Genomic DNA, 23,273 nt, shown 5'->3' on the forward strand with positions numbered 1-23,273 from the left:
TGGAGCTACTTCAGCACTGGTTTGGATTTCTCTGTATCACTAAAGCTGAAATGATAGGTTTGTATATCTGTAATATGTTCCTGCTGAAGTTAAAGCAGCCTTTTATATATACTTGTGGCAAACTGTGGCAAAAATTCTAAAATGTTTTTCAATGAAATCACTGAAGATGATATGCCATCTCATGCTTTTGGTATCTGGAGCTAAGAAGTAATTTCTGAAAATTATACTTAGTGGCTGAATCACAATGATCCATCTGCATAGTAAGACTAAAAAAAATCTAGATGCTCTTACATTTTCATTTCCAAGTTTAGGGGAGAGCTTAGCAGGAATGCCTAATTTTACCATTGTTCTTTCTGGTGGAGAATGGGAGCTGAACCTCAAGACAGAATGTGTAGTTACTGCTCTAGTGAAGAGATCATTCTGAAGCCAATTCATTTTTTTAAAAATAGTATTTGTCACTTAAATTATATGTAGCATGTTTATATTTTTATGTGAAAAGTGGTGACTTCTAGTTACTGAATTGTATGTCTGAAGTCTCTAACATCAGATAATTAGGAATGGAATATGCTTAAATGGCTTACCAACTTGTACTGTAAAGAATTAATGATCAGACACTCAGTGATTTGAAGATTTGTGAATACTGAGAATACAATGTTCAGGGGCTTTGAACTTTTGAAAATTAATGTTTGTATTTCTTTCCACTTAATGTATAATAAGTCAGCTTGGCTTTTTAATTTCCCGCCCCTGCCCCGCCCCACCCCGAGAAAGCAATCTTTGGGACAGGAATACTTCAGAGGTTACTTCTGCATAAAAAAATTGTACTTAATTTATTTTAAAATTGAAATTACAGCTATTTGTTTTAAGGTTACTTTCACAAACTATGAACTTGAATTTTGCTTGTTATGCCACCATCAATTTAAGTATTGTAGTGTAGCTGCTGTAAGTTATAACTTTTTACAGGGTTATGCTACCTGAATGAAAGAAATGTCTGTGTCTGAAAACTATTTTTTTCAGATGTTCCTCATTATCCTGCTTTAAAAGAATTAATGTGAAACCTACCTGTTACGGGCATTTCTTTACTGGCTACTTTGAGGGCTGATCCTAAGAGTTTCAGATGCAGATCTAGAAGAGTGTTACCCTTTAAAAGGGGTTCGTGTAAAACTTGGGTGCTCAAATCCACAGTTGCCATCCAGAAAATTGCTGGTGTTTAACACTGAAGACCAAAGGACCATGTAGATTTTTATTTCACTTGTAAAGCTCCCCAGGTGACTGTACCTGTGTATGTACATCCTTAGAATTGCCACTGTCTTGGAAGGACTTGGCCCCTTAACAGCTAACTTAAGCAGTGAACGAAGATTTGGAAACTAGGCATTCCTCTGCCTATACAGTATAGCAGGGGGACCAGTGCTTCACTGTTTTGCAAAGGATCTCTAACACACTAACATGAACAAGCTTACTAGAATACAGAGTAATGGCCTGCGCTTTAAAACATGCCAAAAGAAATGCTTTACCTATGGTCTTCCCACCCCACTGTGTACATACAGTAGCGATTAAAAGATGTCAGTCAGGAATTTGATTTACTTTACTTAGCATTTTGCTATTTGTTTAGTCTGGATGAACAATCGAGAATGTTATTTGGTAAGGGAGTGCTGTGAGAAAGTAGTGAGACTGTTTGACTGCTTTTCTGGTGCTGCCTTTTTCTTCATAGTAGGACACTATCATTGCGGCTTTTTGTGTTCCCGTGTACTCCCACAGCCATGTTGTGACCGTTCTAACCAGCATGCATATGGGAGGGAAGGCTAAAGATACCAGCACAGCTGTATCTTATGCATACGTTAAAAACCAAAACCAAACAAAATAAGAAAAAAAAGACTCCATCTTTTTCAAAGGGAAGGGTAAACAAGCATCTCCAAGACTGTCAGTTATAGATGTCAAAGCTAATACTTTGAATCCAGTCAAGGGACAGGATTAAAGAGTGTCTCTTCTTTTTCTCTGTGTTTCATACTCGTGATAAATATTGCTTTGGCTGCTTCTGTGTCTTCCCTTTCTCAGTGCACTTTGTAGGCTGCCTAGGCATTTTCCACAAAGTTTGAGTTACAGTGGCAGAAGCAGGCTGTAATTACCTTACATAGGTCTGACTTGTTTTTCTGTACACTGACTGTCATCTTCTGACATAGCAGAACCTTATTTTTGCTGTCATCCTTTCTCCTTTGTACCACTGCTGTTAGTACTGTGACATGTTCCATTGTGAGAAGAATGACTGTGGCTTATTTTTGCCTGTGTTATGCTTTGGTTTTTTTTTTTAATAGATATTAAACAGCTAGAGAAGATTTAGTTTTAATATTTTTACCGGAGATTTGAGATTTTTGTGTTCTGTTAGTGTAATTTTCTCCCCTTGAAGGGAAAAGTCATTGAAACAGTTAAAAATCTGAATATTCAACCTGAATATAATAAGCAAATAATTTGAAATGTTAATTACTCATTTTACTTTTATTTTATGTATTTTTTTTAAATCCAGAAACTTACTTAATCTATTGTCTCAAAAATTTTACTGTTTAGGGATGTGTTGTATGAAACTGAATGTTGAAGCTTTAGGTTATAACTTTATCAGTGTCACTATGTTAGTGTTTGCTTAGCAGTCTTGTGAAAAAACACTGGCTCAGCAGGTTGACATGTAACGTTATCTATTAAAGCTATGCTTCAGCAAAGCCTGTAAGTACTTTAAATAGTATCTTTAGGCATATGAGTGAGTCATCTACTTAAAGTTAGTTGTGCTTGCTTAAGTACTGTGCAGAGTTGAGCCAGAGAGGTATAGACAGAATGACCTTGCTTACACTGCCACACCAGTGTGCTTTCCTCTAGATAAAAGAAAATATATCTAGACTCAGTAGGAGCCATGGAAGACTGAGTTTCCAGTCGCATTTGTGGAGAAGATTCCATGCTTAAATCTGTAGATGCTGCCTGTCACTATTACTTTCTGCTGCGATGACCGACTAGTGCATTTTAGTGTTAACTTTATTACATGCCTGTGCATGCAAGTTAGTTATTGGTTAAACAAGACTCTACCTGCCTATTTTTGTGTCTTGAATGTGGTTGTTTTTGGTGTTTTTGTTGGTTTTTTTTTCTTTTTTTATTTTAAACATCTAGTGGAATCAGAATGAGATGCTTTCTTGAGGTGGTTTGGTTTTTTTGTTTTTATTTTTTTGTTTGTTTTTTTTTTTTTTTTTCTTTGAATGGGGAATGTGGAGCTCAAGGACAACCTTGGCTGTAGTGACCATGAGATGGTGGAGTTCAAGATCCTTAGGGCAGCGAGGAGGGTGTGCAGCAAGCTATCTGCCCTGGACTTCAGGAAAGCAGACTTTGGCCTCTTCAGGGATCTGCTGGGTGAAGTACCATGGGATAAAGCCCTGGAGGGAAGAGGGGCCCAGGAAAGCTGGTTGATATTCTAAGCTCAGGAGTGATGCATCGTAACAAAGAGGAAGTTGGGCAAAAATGCTAGAAGGCCTGCGTGGATAAACAAGGAGCTCCTGGGCCAACTGAAAAACAAAAAGGAAGCCTACAGAGGGTAGAAGCAAGGACAGGTCGCCTGGGAAGATTACAGAGAGATTGAGCGGTCAGGGATCAGGTAAGGAAGGCTAAAGCCCTAACAGAATTTAATCTGGCCAGGGATGTCAAGGACAACAAGAAAAGCTTTGTTAGGAACATTAGGGATAAAAGGAAGATCAGAGAGAATGTGGACCATCTCCGTAAGGAAACGGGAGACCTGGTTATCTGGGACATGGAGAAGGTTGAAGTACTCAATGATTTTTTTTTGCCTTGGTCTTCACTGGCCAGGTCTAGCCACATCGCTGAAGTCGCTGGGAGAATGAAGAACTGCCCACTGTTGCAGAAGAGCAGGTTTGGAAACATCTAAGGAACATAAAGGTGCACAAGTCCATGGGACTTGATGAGATGCATCTATGGGTCCTGGGGAACTGGCAGATGAAGTTGTCAAACCACTGTCCATAATACTGAGAAGTGGCAGTCTGGTGAGGTTCCTACTGACTGGAAAAGGGGTAACATTACCCTCATTTTTAAAAAGGGGAACAAGGAAGATCTGAGAAACTGCAGGCCAGTCAGCCTCACCTATGTGCATGGCAAGGTCATGGAGGTGATCCTTCTGGAAACCATGCAAAGGCACTGCACCCTACGAACCTCTGAGAGGGGGTACTGCTGCTGCACTTGAGTACCTAAATAGCTTCGTTGATTAAGAGAATGGTCAGATGATGTTACTTTTTTAAGTATATCAACTTTTTAAAGTTAAGTTCCATGGAAACCTGGAAAATAAGGAGGTGACTGGTGCCAGCCAACAAAGGGCAGATTATGCCTCACCAATTTGGTGACCTACTATGACAGGGTTACAGAATTGGTGGACAAGAGATCACCAGCTGCTGTCATCTACCTGGACTTGTGCAAAACATCCTTGTCTCTAAACTGGGGAGACATGGATTTGGGAGATGGACCACTCAGTGGGTAAAGAATGGCTGGATGGCCACACTCAGGGAGTGGTGGTCAACAGTTCAATGTCCAAGTGGAGACCAGTGATGAGTGGCATTCCTCAGGACTTGATATTGGGACCAGCCCTGCTTAATGAACATCTTTGTCAGTGACATGGACAGTGGGATAAAGTGCACCCTCAGCAAGTTCACCCATGACACCAAGGTGTGTGGTGCAGTTGACACAGGTGGGCCTGTGAGAAGCTCAAAGTAAGTTCAACAAGGCCAAGTGCAAGGTCCTGCACATGGGTTGGGGCAATCCCAGACACAAATACAGGCTCGACAGGGAATGAATTGAGAGCAGTCCTGAGGAGAAGGAGTTGGGAGTGCTGGTGGATGAGAACCTCATCATGAGCCAGCAATGTGTGCTTGTGTCCCAGAAATCCAACCACATCCTGGGCTGCATCAAAAGGAGTGTGACCAGCAGGTCCGGGGAGGTGATTCTGCCCCTCTACTTTGCTCTCCTGAGACCACCCCCCCCCCCCACCCCCCCCCCCCATCCCCCCCCCCCATCCAGCTCTGGAGTCCCCAACATAAGAAAGATGTGGGCCTGTTTGTTGGAGTGAGTCCAGAGGAGGCCACAAAGATGATCAGAAGGCTGGAGCACCTCTCCTGTGAGGACAGGCTGAGAGAGTTCGGGCTGTTCAGCCTGCAGAAGAGAAGGCTCCGGGGAGACCTTATAGCAGCCTTCTAGTGCCTAGGAAAGATGGGGAGAAACTCTTTAGCAGGGCCTGTTGTGATAGGACAAGGGGTAATGGTTTTAAAATAGGAGGAGGTAGATTCAGGCTTGATGTAAGAAAAATTTTTTTTTTTTTTTTTTTTTTTTTTTAAATGACAGTGGTGGAACACTGGCACAGGTGGCCCAGAAAGGTGGTGGTAGTAGTATGCTGGGAGTGATAGTAATGCATAGTATTGCTAACTAATGCTCCTGCTCCACTTACTTAAGAGAATTTTATAGCCCCTGAAGCAGTGTTGCATTGCTGAGAGTGTATTTGCTGTCAAGCTTTTTCTACTGAGTAAATTCTAGAATCAGAGTTGGTCCTTTGACCTTGATGCTCTTTTTTCCATCGATAACCAAAATTGTGACCAGGAATTTGTGATTTCCACTTGAGGAATGTGAAAACAGGTATGTATGTCAACTGACTTGAGGGATGAAGAACTGATGGGGCATGGGCCCTTAATCACCCATGGGAGGTGAGGTCCAGGCAATTAGGGTCAACTAGTCTATATGAGTAGCAGCTGCCAAAAAAAAAGGAGGCAACAGCCAGGTTTCCTGGAGGCAGTTTTTTAACCTCTTCCAGCAGAGACGAGCTATAAGGAAGAGAGGTTAGCAATTTTTCCATATAGCATGTAGTGGAAGGTCTGGAAATTCACTTAAGAGGGATAATAGAAAGCATAATGCTTCGGCCTGTGCTAGAATTTATCCTTTGTCAGTGAAGAACCTATGAAGAGAACGCTGTTTCGAATAGATGGCTGTATTTTCAGCAGTTAGCTACCAGGGTTACATTGGAGAACTGCATTTCTTCCTAGCCTTTTATTTCAGGTGCTCTTTTTCTGTAGCGTAGCACAAGAACTGTAAAAACAGCATAATAAATAAATAACAAGGAGTCACAGACTTTATGGTGCAGAAAGCATGCTTTATTTCAAATGAACAATTCTATCTCAAGGAGGTTCAACAGCTAACAAGATTTATTACTACATTAGGAGAACTAAAGCAAATTGAAGTGCAGGGCGGTATTTGATGTTGTAACAACAGTTTGTTTTCAAACTGTGGTTCAATGCTTAGTTGCCCGGAAGTGACTACTGGATGTCTAATACTACCACACAAATTCAATCACTGCACCCTACGAACCTCCGAGAGCGGGTACTGCTGCTGCACTTGAGTACCTAAATAGCTTAGTTGATTAAGGGGATGGCCAGGTGATGTTACTTTTTTAAAGCTATTCAGGCAGTCAATATGTCAGAAACAGTACGCAGACAGTGGGTGAACAAAGTGCTGGCCGCTTGCACTTTGTCCAAAAATTGTCAGTCAGGTATGGAAATTATGACATAATCAGATCCAATGTAAAACGTTAAAGCAATGCTTACAGGAGGGTAATTGCAAACATTGCCAATGCCTTACATTTCTGATTCAACAAAAAAATATTTGTGCATGTATAAAATACTATGCACTGTATCATCTCTTAGGTGTAGGTAATCTTCAACAGGGAGCCTCTCTACCTGTTGAGGCATTCTTAGACATCAACAATGAGTTGAGGCACAAAAATTAGTTAAATGTTGAGCAGGGTAATCGTTTGCTAACAAACTTTCTCCTACCAACTGTTAGTTCCAAAAGTTACGTTTCAAAATGTCATAAAATAAATGGTACAAAACTTCATAATCGTTAACTTTGGCTATATACAGTATGTACATGCCAGTGAAAAAAGTGTTTAAAATTCTTAGGTCAATAATGACTATAAGTCATAATGTGTAGCTCTGGACTTTGTCTCATTCAGATAGGTACAAAAATATTTTTTTTTTTTTTATATTTACAGATCAGGTATTTCAGTTCATATATGAATCACTTGTAAAAAGACAAGTGTAAATAATACAGATAAAGCTCTCTAAATTGATCGAATATTAATATTCACAGTGGCAGAATCGGTACCAAATTCATTTCCTAAATTCAGCGTGTAAAGTCCACCGTCGTTCTTCTGGACGCCCATGATGATCAGGGTGGTTAAATCTTCACTGGTTTCAATATGGAATCGGCCTTGCTGGTCCTGACTGGTAATTTTTCTCCCTCTGCAGTACCATGTTATTTCAGGAGCAGGTTCACCCGAAAAGGCACAAGATAGTGTGAGAACTTTTCCTTCATCAATGCTGATATCAGATGGGAGAGCTTCGATTTTGGGTGGTACTCCTTTATAAAACAGGAGAAGATAAATACCAAGTTAGTCTGTTTCCACTAAGCCATGTAGCAGGGTTACTCTGAGGACTAAAGGATATTTGAAGCACTAGCTCTACCAGCAATTGTATTGTGCTCACCTCTCAGACCTGATTTAAGCATTTTACTAGTTGAACTTTCCAGTTGAGCCATACTAGATTTCCCCATAATACTGGTGGAGCTCATCTCTACAAAGGACTCTTTCATGGAGGCCATGCTTTTGGCAGACATGCTTGCAAATTTCATTTCAGTCATGCTGCTACTGCTGAAACTGCTGAATGAAGCCTCTTGTTTAGAAGAAGCCATTTGAAAGGACTGAGAAGAAAAACTTTCGTGCATGCTTGCGTCGCCACTTGTCTTCAATACTACCTCTTTTGGAGGTTCTTCAATTAGAGCTGGGGAGCATCGCAAACATAGAAGGAAAAACCAATAACGTCACATTAACGAAAGAAGTCATGCAGTTCGATATGGTTAATTTTACAGAAGTGAAGAGATGGCATAGTTTGCTTTCAGTGGAAAACTGCAGTGGAGTATAAAATTATTTACAATCATTTGATTCAAGATGTCCAAATCACAAGCAGTAATTTTAATTTATAAATGAAACATGGAGGAGACAGAACTGTTTGTTACTAGTATGTATGAGCTTGAAGGAAAAACACTTAAGAAGCAGCAGCTTGTCACACAGTGTTTCCTATTAGAACCATTACTAGAATTAGACACTGAGAAATGGTGCGTGTTCGCTTCATCTTTGTAGAAGTTGTGAAACATTTTCAATTTCTTACAAGCATGGCATGGGAAAGTCTGTATTTCACTGCATTGTTCTGTAGTTATAAAAGGCAACAGAAAAGCTCAATCACTGCAGCTTTCCTTTAAACCCAAGCATAGTCATACAGGCACATCATAGCAACCCCTTGATGCTAGGAACTGGGATATGGTACAGCCAATAAAATACTAAACCCAGTTCAGTTATGGCTAAGTTACCATTAACAGTTTTTAACTCTGGAATTACTTTATTTTATTGGAACAGATTCTGTTAGTAAATGAGGAAATAATAATTGCCAGCATCAAGGTCTTAACACAGTCATCCTAGAAGGAATGCTCATAGCTTTCTGTTAACATGCATCTATTGATGTCATAGAGCATCTGTGTGCTCCTCTGTGAGTGTCACAAAAATTTCTAATGCTGCTTTAGTTCTGTATATATAATATAAAAAAAATAGGAATGTGTCAAAAATAGCTAAATCAACATTACTAGTGGCTTTTATTACAAGTCATTCTAGTAGACACACCACAGCAAAAGTTGTGATTAGTCTTACCACAAGACCTGGAGAACAAACTTACGGAGTACAGTCAAAGATGCTGTAGCAGAGCACTGGCCATGGTAATTTTTTGCTTTGACTGTGTATTTTCCGGTGTCACTCACTGCTGCATTTCGAATCTCAAGAGAATACATGTTTTTAGAGCGTGTCACTCTGATGTGTGACGAAACAGCAATCTGAGGACGGAAAAAGAAAATTGCTTAATTAAGATGAATTTTATGAGTAATTCTAATTTTTCAAGTAAATATATTAAATAAATACTTACAGGTTGATTATTCTTAAACCACTCAATTTCAGGAGAAGGATCCCCAGAAACTTCACAGGTGAACAATACATCTTGTCCTTCATTGACATTTTGAGACTTAGGCTGCATGATAAATGCTGGTTCGTTGGAGCGCTCTTTAGAAAAGGTCAGATCATACTGGCATTTAATAATGCCTTTTTCAGTTTTACCCTCACAGGTGAGTATACCTTCATCTTTATTACTAGCCTTTTTGATAGTTAGTGTGTGATCGCTTCCAGAAACGCCGTATCTGTAATCATCTGAATTTCTCAGCTCCATTCCATTCAGCACCCATTTTACTTCAGAGGCACCAGGAATGTTAGCTTTTAATGTCACTTTCTCCCCTTCAGACACTGTCATTTTAGTTGAAGAAGCTTTAATTTCTGCTTTTGATTGTTTGACATCTTCAGTAACAATTGACTTTTTAATGACTTCTTGAACTGCTGCTTTTTCTTCAGTTGCCACTGCTGACTTTTTCTTGGTAGAAACTGTAAGCATCTCATCTTCTTTCTGAACTGATTTATGAGTTTCAGATACACCTCTTACCTGGGAATGGATATTTTTAAATACTTGGCCAGTAAACTGGAAGTTAGTTTTTGAAACACCTCCTTCCCCAATAATTTCACAAGTGTATTCTCCTTTATCAGATTCCGTGAGCTCATGGATTTTGAGCTCATAGGTGCCATCTGCTGCATAATGAAACTTGAAATGATGGTTGTCTTTCAGTTTTTTGCCATCCTTATACCAAGCCACTTCTCTGACACTTAAAACACTGCTTTCAACTGCACAGGATAACTTTACCTTATCTCCAAGAGTTTCTGCTTTCAGATGCTGTTTTATCTTTGGTGGAGAAGCAGTTGGTAATTGTACTTTCTCTGCTGGTACTGTTTTGTCTCCAGGTGGTGACTTTGCTTTTGAGGGGCTACTAATGGGTTCAGGAGATTTCACTCGTTTAGGAGACTTAACTGGCTCTGGAGACTTTACACGAGGCTCAGGAGATTTGATTGTTGGAGGTGATATAATTGTTTTTTCGAGAATTTTTGTTCTTTGAATGGTCAAAGTAAAATGCGCTTCCTGTCTTCCTTCAGAGTTTTCTACCACAACAGTGTAACTTCCTTCATCTGACATCTGGACTGAAGAAATTTCAAAGGTAGACTTGTACTGTGTTCGTGTTACTTGGAAGCGCCTTGAAGAAACAATGGGTTGACCTGCACGGAACCATGTTATTGTTGGTGCTGGTTCACCATCAACATCACAGGAAAATCTTGCAGTCTCCCCTTCAGGAACTGTGATTGACTGTGGTTTTGTAAGGATTGTTGCTGGTAGAGTGCTTTTAAATGCTTTGTGTACAGTCCTTTCTTGCAATGATTTTTCTTCAGCTGCAGTGATTTTTTCTTCAGAAGCAGCGTAGTGTTCATATGATGAAAGTGATTCTCTTGTTGCTGACATTTCTGATTTGACCTCTCTTACTGAGGAACTTGCTTCTGTAGCAGATGCTTTCTTAAATGAAGAGACTGCATATGCCTCTGTTTTTGTCAGATCAGGTAAAATTGACCTTGGTACTTCTTCATCTCTCCGCTGGGAAGTGTATGTAGTGTAATCTCCTCCAGTAACATCTAGTGTTGCATAATCAGAGCACTCTCCTTTGTAGTTTGTGCATACAGCCCGGTATGTTCCACTGTCATCAATGTGGCAGTCGAGAATCTCCAGAGTTAGTACACCACTGGTATTAGTAAAATGTATCTTACTGCTCTCCTGGAGCTCAATACCATTATGGTACCACTTCACTTCAGCAGTTGGTTTTGACTGGACGTTTAGAATGAACCTGGTATTATGGCCACACGGTACCCGGTGTGAGCGCATCCTCAGGGTAATACGAGGGGCATGGTCGAGGGTGAAAGGCTGCTGAGTCAGAACTTCGTATTTCCTTTCCATAGTTTTCTGAGTTTTCAAAGCAGATTTCATGGACTCGTATCTAGAAAATATATCAAATCTTGCCATCCTCTCAAACCGAGAGAGCGATCTTTCACTAGAAACTGGACTAGGCGAGCGTGGTCGAGTTCTCTCTGGTGTTGGGGATCTTCTCTCACTTTCTTCAGGGGGCCGTGAGCGGGGTCGAATTAATTCAGATACAGGACGCATCAACTCAATGTAAGTTGGAGAAAGAGATCTTCTTCTCCTTAGTAGTCTAGAGGGAGGTGAAAATTCCCTGTGAACGTGTTGCACCATTTCTATTTCTTCTTCTTCTTCTGATGTGATCTCAGTTATTTCTCTTTCCCTTCTTCTCCTGAGTCTCCTCTTTTCCTCCTCTGCCATATATTCGAGCTCACTTCTGTATTCAGAGAGCCGTTGAGCAGTGCCAACAGGACGGAGCAATTCTTCATCCTCTCTTTCATCCATTATTCTTTGCTTTTGTTTAGGTGGTCTGTAGGCAGCCCTGTCATGGCGTTGACGAAGCTCTGCATAGGTTGCGCTGGTCTCAGCTTTAGTTGGGATATGATAGCTTGAATACCTCAGGTCTCTTTTTCTTTCTTCCTCTGAACTGACCTGTGCTCCTGCAGTAGAATACCGAAGGGCAGACAGTTCAAAGCGTGGGGGGCTTCTACTTGGGGGAGAAGCAGAAAAGCCTAACTCCAGCTCTTCTTCAAGGCGCAGTCTTTCCTCTTCAGTTCTCTTCATGGCTAAATAGTCATCAATAGGCAGGAGTAATTCCTCGTCAGACAAGTCACCAAGCGATCGCCGCCTTGGTCTATAGTAATATTCATAGTCTGGAGATGGAGTACGCCGACGTGCTGGTCTCACAATTTCAAGATCGTCTTGTGTTAGCTTTGGTATGCGCCATTTAGGCTTATACTGATCAGAAATGCGCGGCAGTGGCATCACATAGAATTGCTCCCACCTGGAAAGACGTATGCGTTTCTGGCGTTTCTGAACAGTTCTCTCAAGTTTTCCTGGCATTTCGTACTGGTCTCGCAGTCTCTTGTACCACTTCATGTCTGACAGAGGCACAAAGTGTTTAATGGTCTGATCTTCCTCAAGAGTAGTGCGCACATGTTTGCGAGGCTCTGGGACCTCATATGGCATACGAAGTCTTCTTTCTTCCTTCTTTTCTTCTTTCTTAATTTCATATTCACCTTTGACGGTCTTAGTGCTAACAGCTGGTTTATATAAGATAGCAGCTTCTCTGAGAGCCTCTTGTGCAGTTTGTGTCAGTGGAACAGCTTCAACCCCAGAAAGGATTTCTGCCATTCGTAAGGTCTTGTCAATTTGCCTCTGTACGTGCTTCTCCCGCTCTTCTTCAGTCTCGTACTCACGCTTGACATATTTCAAGCGTTCAACTTTTAGATAAGCCTGACAGCTTGTAGATCCAGCACTGTTTGTAGCAGTAACTCTGTAATAACCACTGTCCTCTGGTAAAGTATCTCTGATATGCAAAGCATAATAATCTAAACCTTCATGAATTATATCAAAGTTAGGACCAAAGGATAAAGGCTGACCATCTTTCTCCCATTTCAGTGTTGGTTTTGGTACACCAGATACCCTGATCTCAAAACTGACATTTTGGCCTTCTTGACATTCAGCATTTGCCAGCAATCTTTTAAACATTGGCCTCAGTGTGGCATCTGCTGGAGGTGGATGTGGAATCACAGTCAGCTTAGCTTTGCAGCTGTCTTCGCCATATTTATTGCGTGCCACAATACTGTATTCAGCATCATCCTCTTCAGTTACATTATTGATGACTAGCTGATAAAGACCCTTGTCTGATTCAAAAGTATACTTCTTTTCATCATCACCAGGTTTGATTTTCTGGCCTGATTTGAACCATGTTACACGAGGTTCTGGGTGAACTGTTATAGTTACTCCAAACCTGACATTTTCTCCAACGTATGCAGTGCGGTTATACAAAGGCAGAGTAAATTCTGGTGGACGCTCTAATAGTCTCATAGTATCAACCCGTCTTTTCACTTTCCTAACAGTTCTGCATCTGTAGTGTTCAGAAATTTCTCTCACACCTTTAACAAAAAGTTCTGCGTAAGAGCTGTCTTCACCATAGTCATTTACTACTTTGCATCTGTAGGTACCATCATCGGATTTAGAAACGTCTTTGACGTACATGGTTGCCACACCTTCTTCGTATTTGATTTCATATTTCTCATTGCTTTCTAATTGCCTCATACCAAAGTACCATGTGACTTGTGTGGACTGATCATAGTTTTCAATCCTACAGACGTATTTGGCATGCCCTCCTTCTTCTGTAACAGTATGCTTTATCTGTCCAGCAATGGGACCAATGTCTATTGGTGCAACTTTAACTTTAGCCACTGTTACACCTTTCTGAGATCTAATCGCGCCTCCACAGGAAATGCGGGCTACTGACACAACTGTATTCAACTCCTTCTTTACTAGAGTTTGGTAGTAACGCCTGTGCCTCAAGGTCTTGATGACTTTAGTGCTGGTCTTCTCTGTCTGCTGTTTTAGCCAGATATGGTTAAGCGCTTCAGCAGCTGTCATCCGAGCTTTTCTTTCCTTTACTAGTAGGCGATCAATGAAGTCCATGGCCTCAATGCTTATGTCTTTGAATGCTTCATCATCAAAGTTGTATTCAGCATTTAGAATATTTTCAATAACTTGTTGGTTTGTTTCAGCAATGAAAGGATTAATGCCACTGAGAAGTATATATGTTAGAGCACCAACTGACCACATGTCAGTAGCTGTGCTAACTAAATCATGATGATGTACTTCCGGTGCATAATATTCAGGAGAAGTGAACTGGAGTCTAAAGCTGTCTCCAGGCTTCAACTGTCTGGCTTGACCAAATTCAACAATTTTAACTACAGAACTTCTTCTTGTGAAGTAAATAATATTGTCTGGTTTAATATCAAAATGTCCAATGCTGTGGCGATGTAAAAATTCTAGTGCATCGCAGACCTGGCGTACGTAACTTACTATTTCTCTTTCATTCAGTTCAAATGAAGCTGTGCTGATTCTTTCAAAGATGTCAACTCCAGAAATGAATTCAAAGATCATGACCAATTCTTCTAGGCTCTCAAATGATTCGTGAAGATACAGGATATTTTGGTGCCTAGCAATATTTAGAATGGAAATTTCTTTCTTTACCAAAACTTGGTCAGCGCCCTTTACTTTAACAAACTTGGCTAGATAAGTCTTTTTTGAAACTGCCTCAACACAGCGGTGTGCAATACCAAACTGCCCACGTCCAAGCTCTTCTGCAATCATGTATTTGTCATAGAGTTCCTTTGTAGAATAGTGAGCTGCTTTAACTGTAGTGACTTCTCTGGTCTCATCAACTTCTTCATCATAGTTCATTACTCTGGTCTTATCTTCCTTTGTTATAATTGGATCAGTAGGTTCAGAAGGCTGGCTTTGGCCAAACTTGTTTTCTGCAATTACACGGAACTGGTAGGTGGTCTTGCCAAATAGGTTCACCACTGTGTATCGTGTATCACGAGCTTGTGCAACACGAATCCATCGCTCTGCTGTTGTAGCACGTTTCTCAATAATGTAGTTCATGATTCTGCTTCCACCATCAGTAGCTGGTTCATTCCACGTTAAGTTGACCGAATCCCTTGAGATGTCAGTTACCTTCAGACCTCTTGGTGGATCAGGCACATCAGCCACATCTAATTCAACTGTTTTTTGATCGATTCCAAATCTGTTTTTGGCACAAACAATGTAAAACCCTGCATCTTTTGTGTCAACACCATTTGGGAAAACAAGAGATGTGAATGATCGCGTAACAATGACTTGGTAGTGTCCATTAGTATCAATGAGGTCTTGTCCCTTCTGCCATGTGATCACGGGATGAGGCTTGCCGCTGAATGGAATCTTGATACTCACTACTTCCCCTCGGAGGGCATGAACAGCTCCCATGCCTTCCAGGTTTTTGGGCAAGTGAATCTTTGCAGGAACTGGAATAGAAAGAGGAAGAAAAAGCAACACATGACAAAAAGCACATGAGAAGAGCATCAATAGTCTAAATATTCAAAGCTTAAAAAGAATTTGTCTTAGGAATCAAGACCCTTCATTCACCTTCAACATCCAAAGAGGCAGTGCCAGACACAGATCCTCCTTGGTTGGTAGCTCTAACTTGATATACTGTGGCATCGTCATCTGTTACATTTGTGATGACTAGCTGGTGATATCCACCCTTGAATTCCTGTATCTTGATCTTTTCACCATCTGGCATGATTTCTTTGCCCTGTCTGTACCACTTCACAATTGGTTTAGGATGACCAGTGACTTTGCAGACAAACGTGGCATTAGCTTGAAATTTCACATTCAGATTCCTTAGTTCTTCCTTGAAATGCGGAGCTTGAATTGGTACGTCAGATTTTGGAATGACTGGTTGTGATACTTCACTCCACTCACTTTCACCACCGAGATTTTCACATTTTACACGGAACTCATATTCAAGACCTTCAATAAGATCTTTCACAGAATAGACAGTTTCACGAATTTCATCAGTTGTTACAGAAATCCACTTGTTTTGTTTTTTCTCACGCTTCTCAAGATAATAAGTTCTAATCTTTGCACCGCCATCACTTGCAGGTGGCTTCCATGAGACAACACAAGAATCCTTTGTGACAGCACTTGCTACTGGCTGACCAGGTTGTCCTGGTTTTTCTGTGAAGGATAAAAAGGTTCAAAAACTTATGTGAGCTTGCATTAGTAATTACAGGGTCATACAGAAGTCAGTATTTTGTCATCCACTTACCAAATGGAGGCTTCATAACAACAACTGATGACACTTCCAGTGCTTCACTAATGCCGTATGTATTCTGAGCAGAAACTCGGAAATAATAGCCTGCATTTTCAGTTAGGTTAACGATTCTACAGGTCGTGCCTGAAATGCTTGAAGATACAAGTTGCCATTCTGCTCCTTCCTTGGCTTCACGTTTCTCTATGATGTAATTGGTTATCATAGCACCTCCATCATCGTCTGGTGGTTTCCAGCTTATCACCACAGAATTCTTCAGTATAGACTCTATAACAATTGGCCCTACTGGTTTATCTGGCTTATCTGTAATAGAAAAAGCATGATAGTTTTTGTTCTTTTGCCAGTAAATATTTGAGAAAATATTCCACAAAAATTACTGAAAATAAAATTAATTACCTTGTATTTCCACATTAAGTACAGTGTCAACTGTTCCAAATGTGTTACTCAGTTGCACTTTGTACTTCCCAGCATGAGTCTTGTGCTGGACATTCTTGATAGCAAGATGAGTATAATGCTCTGTGTTCTCAATAGTAACTGTTTCTGATCCTCTTAAAGGTTTGTTGCCGTGGAACCAAGTTATTGCTGGTACTGGTCGGCCAATATACACAACATGAAGGCGGAGGGTGCCACCTGTACCTGCATAGTATTTCTCTTTCAGTGGGAAGCCAGGGTGGAACTGAGGAGGAGCCTGCAATAATAGCTTGCCACTAGTTTCAATTTCTCCGACATCATTGGTAGCCATACAAGTGTAGACACCTTCATCCTCCTGTTCATCTGTTATTACTGTCAGTGTATGTTTGCGTCCATCAGATGACATTTTGTATTTTCGGCTTTGCACTAGTTCTTTGCCAAAGCGGTACCATTTAATATCAGGCAAAGGTCTCCCAACAATCTGGCATGTCAGCTGAGCTGCTTCACCCAGTTTAGTTGTAACATCCTGCATTTCTTTTTTTATGGCAGGTGCTTCTCCAGCTATGACAAAGAAAATTAAAAAATAATGAAGGTTACTATGACATTTTCCTCTATTACTATACTACTGGAAATTAATTTTCATTTATACTCATGCCTCTTACACTTGAAAGACTGTGCTTTAGGCCAGTCATGTTGACAAATAACAAGTAAACCAAATAAATAGCACGTTAAGTGCAGGACCGTGGTTTACAACACAGCAAATCACAACAATATCACAGCAAACGTGACAAGATATTTTTGCTTACATGTTAATTTAGTTTTCACTGCCATAGCAGTCCTTCGAGGTCTGCTGAGGCCAGTCTGATTTTCTGCAAAAACACGGAACTCATATTCTGTAGCCTCTAGTAAACCTCCTACTGTAAACTGCCTGTCCTTGATGCGGTCTTTATTGCATTTTTTCCAGGTGCTTTCTCCAGACTGGCGATATTCTACCCAATAGCCAAGGATCTCTTTGCCACCATCACTTTCAGGTCGCTCCCATTCTAATGTAATGCTGTCCTTAAATATTGAAGTGATCTCAATTTCTCCAGGTTGGCTTGGTTTGTCTGAAAATTAAAAGATACAGAAAATAAATTCCTCTCTAGAAGGTGGTCTTCAGAAATCTGTTAATGGAAACATTTTCTTACCGAATGGATCCTTGCATACAACTGGCTCAGAAGCAGGACTTGCTTCACTTTCACCGATGTCATTTTGAGCAATGATACGGAATTGATATTCAGCATCTGGAACAAGTCCTGTGACTGTGTACATTGTAGTGGTAATCTGTGTCTTATTATGCCGGACCCATTTTTCTGTAGATGTCTCTTTACGTTCAATGTAGTAGCCAGTTACACGAGAACCACCATCATCTTTAGGTCTGGACCAGGACAAGTTGACAGAACTCTTTGTAATGTCAAGTACTTCAGGTGGGTTGTTTGGAGGCTCTGGAGGATCTGTTAATTATAACAACAAAAATAATAGAAATAATAGTGACATAGATTAAAACATTTGCATATACTATTGCACTTTTAGAATCATAATGCAGTAATTAAAATAAAAAGAAAATCTAAAAGGGGACTTACTTAGAGGTGTCTTTGGTACTGCTGGTTCTTCAGACTTGAGAGATTTGCTAATACCGAAATGGTTTTCAGCAGAAACACGGAAGTGATATTCCACATTTTCTTTGAGCCCTTTCACCACTAGTGATGTCCCTTTCACTCTAGAGTCAACAGTGTACCAGGCAGTCTTCGGTACTTCTCGTCTCTCAACAATATAACCTAGGATATCTGCACCACCATCATCTGTAGGAGGTCTCCAGCTTACTCTGACAGAACGAGCTTGTATATCATCATACTCAAGCGGCCCTTCTGGTGGATTTGGAATGCCAATCACTCTGACTTTAATATACACAGCTTTTTTGCCACACTTGTTTTCAAGTGCCAAATCATAGGTGCCTGAATCTTCTCTTTCTGCATCTTTGATCACAAGTTCTGTGTGAGTGTCAGAAGTTGCAATCATGGCCCTCTTGCTGATGTCATGTCCTTCTTTTGTCCATTTGCATATTGGGATAGGCTTACCCTTAATGGGTATTGTAAGCCTGATAACTCCACCTTGTCTCACCATGAGACCTTCCTGGTATTTTTCATCAAGTTCGTAGTCAGGATATTCTGTAAACAAAATTAACATGTCATGCTATGTCCATTTTAAAAATGATATCATACCTGCTTTAGGCAAATACTTTTTTAGGACAACTTTCAATAAGAATTAAGACTTGAAGCGTCTTACCAAGCATTTCTGTTATTTTGACTGTTCCTGGCACTTCAGCAGGTTCTCCTGGCCCACCAGCATTACAGGCTAGCACACGGAATCTGTACTCTGCACCCTGGGGGAGATGTGTCAAGGTGTATTCACGAATCTTGGTTGGTGTGGTATTGCATTTGGTCCATTCAAATTGATCAACCTTCTGCATCTCAATTAAGTAGCCAGTAACTTTAGAACCACCTTCATCTTCTGGTGGACTCCAAGCCAGGGAGACAGATGTTCTTGTAGTATCAGTGACTCTTGGATTCTGAGGTTTGCCTGGAGGAGCTGGAAGAGATGATCAGATTGGGGGGCAGGATGTTTTTAATGAATATTTAAAAGATATAACAAATCCTAACTTGCAACATATGATCCGTATTAAGTCCATAGGATTTATACAGGAAAACTTAGAATGAGAGATTTTTGCTAATATTTTATTGGTTTTCTGTCTTTTGTTAAAAGACCCAGATACATTTACAAATTAGAAAAAAAGAGTAAATTTTGCTAGCATCATTTGTTTCTGCCATAATGTGCTTAATCTATGTAGGAAATTCCTTACCAATTGGATCTCTGGCGATGGCAGACTTGGAAGGACGGCTGGGTTTCCCAGTGCCTCTGGCATTGATTGCTGTGACTCGGTGTTCATATTCTAATCCTTCAACCAACCCAGTGGAACGGTAACGAGTCATAGTGACTGGAACTTTATTTACACGGATCCATCTATCTGCTCTAACTTCTTTGCGTTCCACGATGTAACCAGTAATCTGTGAGTCACCATCATCTTCTGGAGGATACCAAGTTAATGTCATGCCATCTCGAGAGATATCAAACACTTCTGGAGTGCCAGGAGGACCAGGAATACCTGTAAAAACATAACACAGAATTAGTGAAGAAAGCATCAAATTATTCTACACATTAGTAATATGCAACATATTGTGAATGACAATGTAATATCAATGGCGTACCAAACTCTTTTTATCAGCAGATATCAAAGTACTTTACAGACTAGGTCAGTGAAATACTCCTGTTTTTTGTAATGGAGTAAAGTAATTTTTAAAGCTAATGATAGACCAGAGCAGAAAGTCTAAGTTTACTATCCATATTCTGTGCAGTGCATCTATAGTACCTATATAGATTTATGGATGTCATTTTTTTCTGGAAATATATCAAGACTACTGTGCATCATAATGTACCATTTTATTTGGCAAAAAGAAGTAGTAACATCTAGCAAAATCTTAGTTATGTGTGGATATATAAGCCCATTTGAATACATAGTTTTATTTTTAAAGGTAGAGAACAAGCTAAAATTCAGACTCACGGATTCTGCTCTTGCATTCTATAATTTCAGACTGCAGGTAAGATCCAATTCCAAAGCGGTTTGTAGCAGCCACACGGAACACATATTCTGCACCTTCAACAAGTCTGGTAAACTTAAATGTTGTCCTGGTTACTGACTCTGAAACTGGTAGCCATCCAGGACGATGAGCATCACGCTGTTCTACCACATAGCCGCTAAGGGTAGCTCCTCCATCCAGCTCAGGTGGCTCCCAGGAGATGGTTACAAAATTTGAATCAATTTCATCGATTCGGATAGGTCCAACAGGTGGTCCAGGTTTGTCTAGAAAAAAAAAAAATTAAAAGACAACAACAAAAATGGAGAAAAGGAATCATATTGCTTATGTAACAAAGTTCAGATGGAGAAAGATCATGAACAATTATTTTTGTAAATCCTTACCAAGGATTATAACCTTTATTGTATCAGCAACTGTTCCAGTTGTGTTCTTCAATTCAAGCGTATACTCTCCAGTGTCATGTATGGTGGTCTCACGGACAGTTAATTTAGCCATTTTGGCAACAGTCTCCATTTTGATGCGTTCTGATTCTTTTAGTTTAGAACCAGCAAAGAACCAAGACACAGCTGGAGGTGGTCGTCCTTCAATTGGAATAGCTAACTCAATGGGCTTGCCAGCAGGTACATGAATTGTCTTCTGAGGTATTCCAGCGAAATCAATTGTTGGTAAAACTACGAAAAGTAAATCATTAATATTTTAAATATCCGCTTTATAAATATCACATTCATTTGGTATGAGCTTCACCCTCTAATTTTTAACAGTAGACACCTACCTTTCTGGTCTTGTACTGTCACTGCTGTAACAATCTCCCGTGGTTCTGACACACCCTTCTGATTCTGTGCTCTGACCCTGAACAAGTACTGTTCACCTTCATTGAGAGAGATAATTGTATGCTCATAGACTGTAGGCTTCAGTGTCACTACCTTCAACCACCTTTCTGTTCCAGCTTTGCTGGCTTCAATAACATAGCCAGTCAATCTGCTGCCACCATCGTGTGGTGGTTTCTCCCATGCAAGGGTAACAGTTGATTTAGTGGTGTCGATCACTTCAAGTTTTTGTGGTATCATGGGGACATCAGATACTAGTACTGCATCAGATGTTTCACAAGCTTCACCAATGCCATAAATGTTTTCTGGTAGTACTCTGAAATAATACAAAGCTCCTTCTAGAAGTCCAGTAACTCTATAAAATGTCTTGCTGCATTTGATAGTGACAGTCTTGTAAGCTCTCATGGAAGCTTCACGTTTCTCAATTATGTAATTGTTGACTGGGGCTCCACCATCAATAGCTGGAATATCCCAAGTAAGTGTCACAGAATCTTTTGATACTTCCTTAATTCTCACTGCAGCTGGTGGACCAGGTGTATCTAAAACAAACAATTTTTTTTTTAATTTTTCCTTTTGGATCCATTCCTTTTACAGTCAATAACTGATTCTGCATAAAAAAAACAATGCTGGGATTTGATTTATAAACTAGCACAGCTTTAGGAACTAGGTATTGTCCTTTGGATTAGATTATTTCTCTGACTTTCCAAACATTCTCATGTTATTTTAACTGCAAACTTTCTTTGGAAAATAATGACTTCCTTATTTCTGAGCAAAGTGCACTATGAGTGATGTAATGCCCATATACAATTGCAGCAGTACTTACCATACACTTTTACAGAAATAGTTGCAGATTTTTTTCCTGATTGATTTTCAGCCTCAATGATGTATTTTCCAGCATCATACCGATTAACTTTATCCACAATAAGCAGAGTGTAGCTGTCTGTAGTATCAATAATAGCTCGACTTACAAGGTCAACACCCTGCTTGCTCCATGTGATTACAGGAGCAGGTCTGCCAGACACAGAGACCATTAGGCGCAGGGAACCACCAGCTCTGACTGTAACTGTCTTCTTCAGATCATCAGCAAGCTCAAGCTCAGGTATTTCTGATGAAGGGTGTAAGAAACATGGAATTAATTAATTTTTTAATAGTTCTAAAGAAAAATATATTTTTTTCTTAAAATATACAGTAAGTCTTCAAATTACCTATTCTTTCCACAGGTTCTATTTCTGCTGACGATTCACTGAATTCACTCATACCATTCACATTTGTAGCAGCAACTCTGAATTGGTATTTCTGGGTTGTTTTAAGACCAGTCACAGTGAACTCAGGATTCCGCAAAGTGGCAGTTGTATGTTGTCGATACCACTGTTCAGTACCTTCTTCTTTCATTTCAAGAACATAGCCTAAGATGTCAGCACCACCGTCGTATGTGGGCTTTGACCATGCTAAACTTATGCTGTGCTTAGTAGTATCCACAACTCTTGGAGCTGAAGGTGGTGCAGGAGTATCTTTGAAAAAGATGAAAAATGCATTTCACATTGGTGCAGGAAACATTTTACAGTTAAAAACAACTTCTAAACAACTAATGCGAGGAAATGTGTTTAAAATGAACTATAACTGCTTTTAAGTTCATTCTAATACTAGCCAGTTCAGTGAGATCACATGTGGTTTGGGTGTCTTAGTTGAAGTGTCAATGTGGGTTTATGCTCCATTATTATAAGTAAATATTAAAATATGTTTTAAATGTGGTAACTTACATGATGGTTCTTTACATAGCATGTATTGTGAAGCTTCACTAGGCTCACTGTTCCCAGCAGCATTCACTGCAGTGACACGGAACTGGTACTGGCTGCCTTCCATGAGACCAGTGACTTTCAGTCTGGTATCATAAACAGTGTAATCTCTGTTCACTCGTGTCCAGCGTAGACTCTTCCTTTCACGTTTGTCCACGAGATAGTCCTTAATCTCACTGCCACCATCTGATTCTGGTTTCATCCACTGAATAATGATATGTTCCTTGCCGACACTCACTTCTTCGGGAGCACCAGGCTGTGTTGGGATAGCTGGTATTTTTTAAAAGGTGAAAAAAAATATATTATTTAACACATTATTTATCTATGAGAAATATTTGACAAATGCTGATGCAGAATGGAAGGTAGTAACACTCACTGAAGGCATTCCTGGCAATCACAGGTTCTGTTTCAAGTGGAACACCTGTTCCATATTTGTTGACAGCTCTCACACGGAAGATGTATTCATTATTTTTAATAAGCTTTGTTACCACACATGATAAAGTCTGGCATTCAGCCTCAACAATAACCCAGTGAAGTCTGCTGGTTTCACGCCTTTCTACGATATAGTGAGTGATTTGTGCACCTCCATCTTCCTCAGGCATGTTCCATGCCAGAGTACATTTCTCTTCTGTTACTCTGCTAACTGTGATTTTGCCTGTGCATGGACCTGGTGAATCTAGGTAGAGATGAAAATAAGTATTGTTATTAGCAGCTAAGGAAAAGCATCTCACTCTTACTTAAAAGAA

At 40.1% G+C, this 23,273-nt stretch overlaps 2 protein-coding genes across 30 annotated transcripts in view; one reads left to right on the top strand and one right to left on the bottom strand.

Moving 5' to 3' along the window:
- PLEKHA3 (pleckstrin homology domain containing A3) overlaps positions 1-23,273 on the top strand; it is a 109,888-nt gene that overhangs the window by 14,220 nt on the left and 72,395 nt on the right. The window lies entirely within an intron of this gene.
- The window catches only part of TTN (titin), a 249,366-nt gene continuing 232,244 nt past the window's right edge, over positions 6,152-23,273 (bottom strand). For 26 of the 27 annotated variants that reach the window (XM_086750513.1, XM_086750508.1, XM_086750509.1 and 23 more), the window contains 19 exons: positions 22,904-23,203; positions 22,492-22,797; positions 21,937-22,242; positions 21,555-21,836; positions 20,677-21,270; positions 20,288-20,575; positions 19,871-20,170; positions 19,112-19,414; positions 18,538-18,840; positions 17,835-18,419; positions 17,400-17,705; positions 17,019-17,318; positions 16,198-16,773; positions 15,799-16,104; positions 15,114-15,707; positions 9,045-14,992; positions 8,802-8,955; positions 7,563-7,856; positions 6,152-7,437 (listed from right to left, as the gene is read on the bottom strand). In XM_086750513.1, the coding sequence (XP_086606639.1) occupies positions 7,139-7,437; positions 7,563-7,856; positions 8,802-8,955; positions 9,045-14,992; positions 15,114-15,707; positions 15,799-16,104; positions 16,198-16,773; positions 17,019-17,318; positions 17,400-17,705; positions 17,835-18,419; positions 18,538-18,840; positions 19,112-19,414; positions 19,871-20,170; positions 20,288-20,575; positions 20,677-21,270; positions 21,555-21,836; positions 21,937-22,242; positions 22,492-22,797; positions 22,904-23,203 (12,344 nt within the window). In that variant the 3' untranslated portion in view covers positions 6,152-7,138. The remainder of the gene's footprint in view (positions 7,438-7,562; positions 7,857-8,801; positions 8,956-9,044; positions 14,993-15,113; positions 15,708-15,798; positions 16,105-16,197; positions 16,774-17,018; positions 17,319-17,399; positions 17,706-17,834; positions 18,420-18,537; positions 18,841-19,111; positions 19,415-19,870; positions 20,171-20,287; positions 20,576-20,676; positions 21,271-21,554; positions 21,837-21,936; positions 22,243-22,491; positions 22,798-22,903; positions 23,204-23,273) is intronic. The other variant, XM_086750510.1, reaches the window with a different exon arrangement.

The sequence above is a fragment of the Chlamydotis macqueenii genome, chromosome 6 (assembly GCF_036417535.1).
Source record: "Chlamydotis macqueenii isolate bChlMac1 chromosome 6, bChlMac1.mat, whole genome shotgun sequence".
In the NCBI taxonomy this organism is placed as follows: Eukaryota; Metazoa; Chordata; class Aves; order Otidiformes; family Otididae; genus Chlamydotis; species Chlamydotis macqueenii.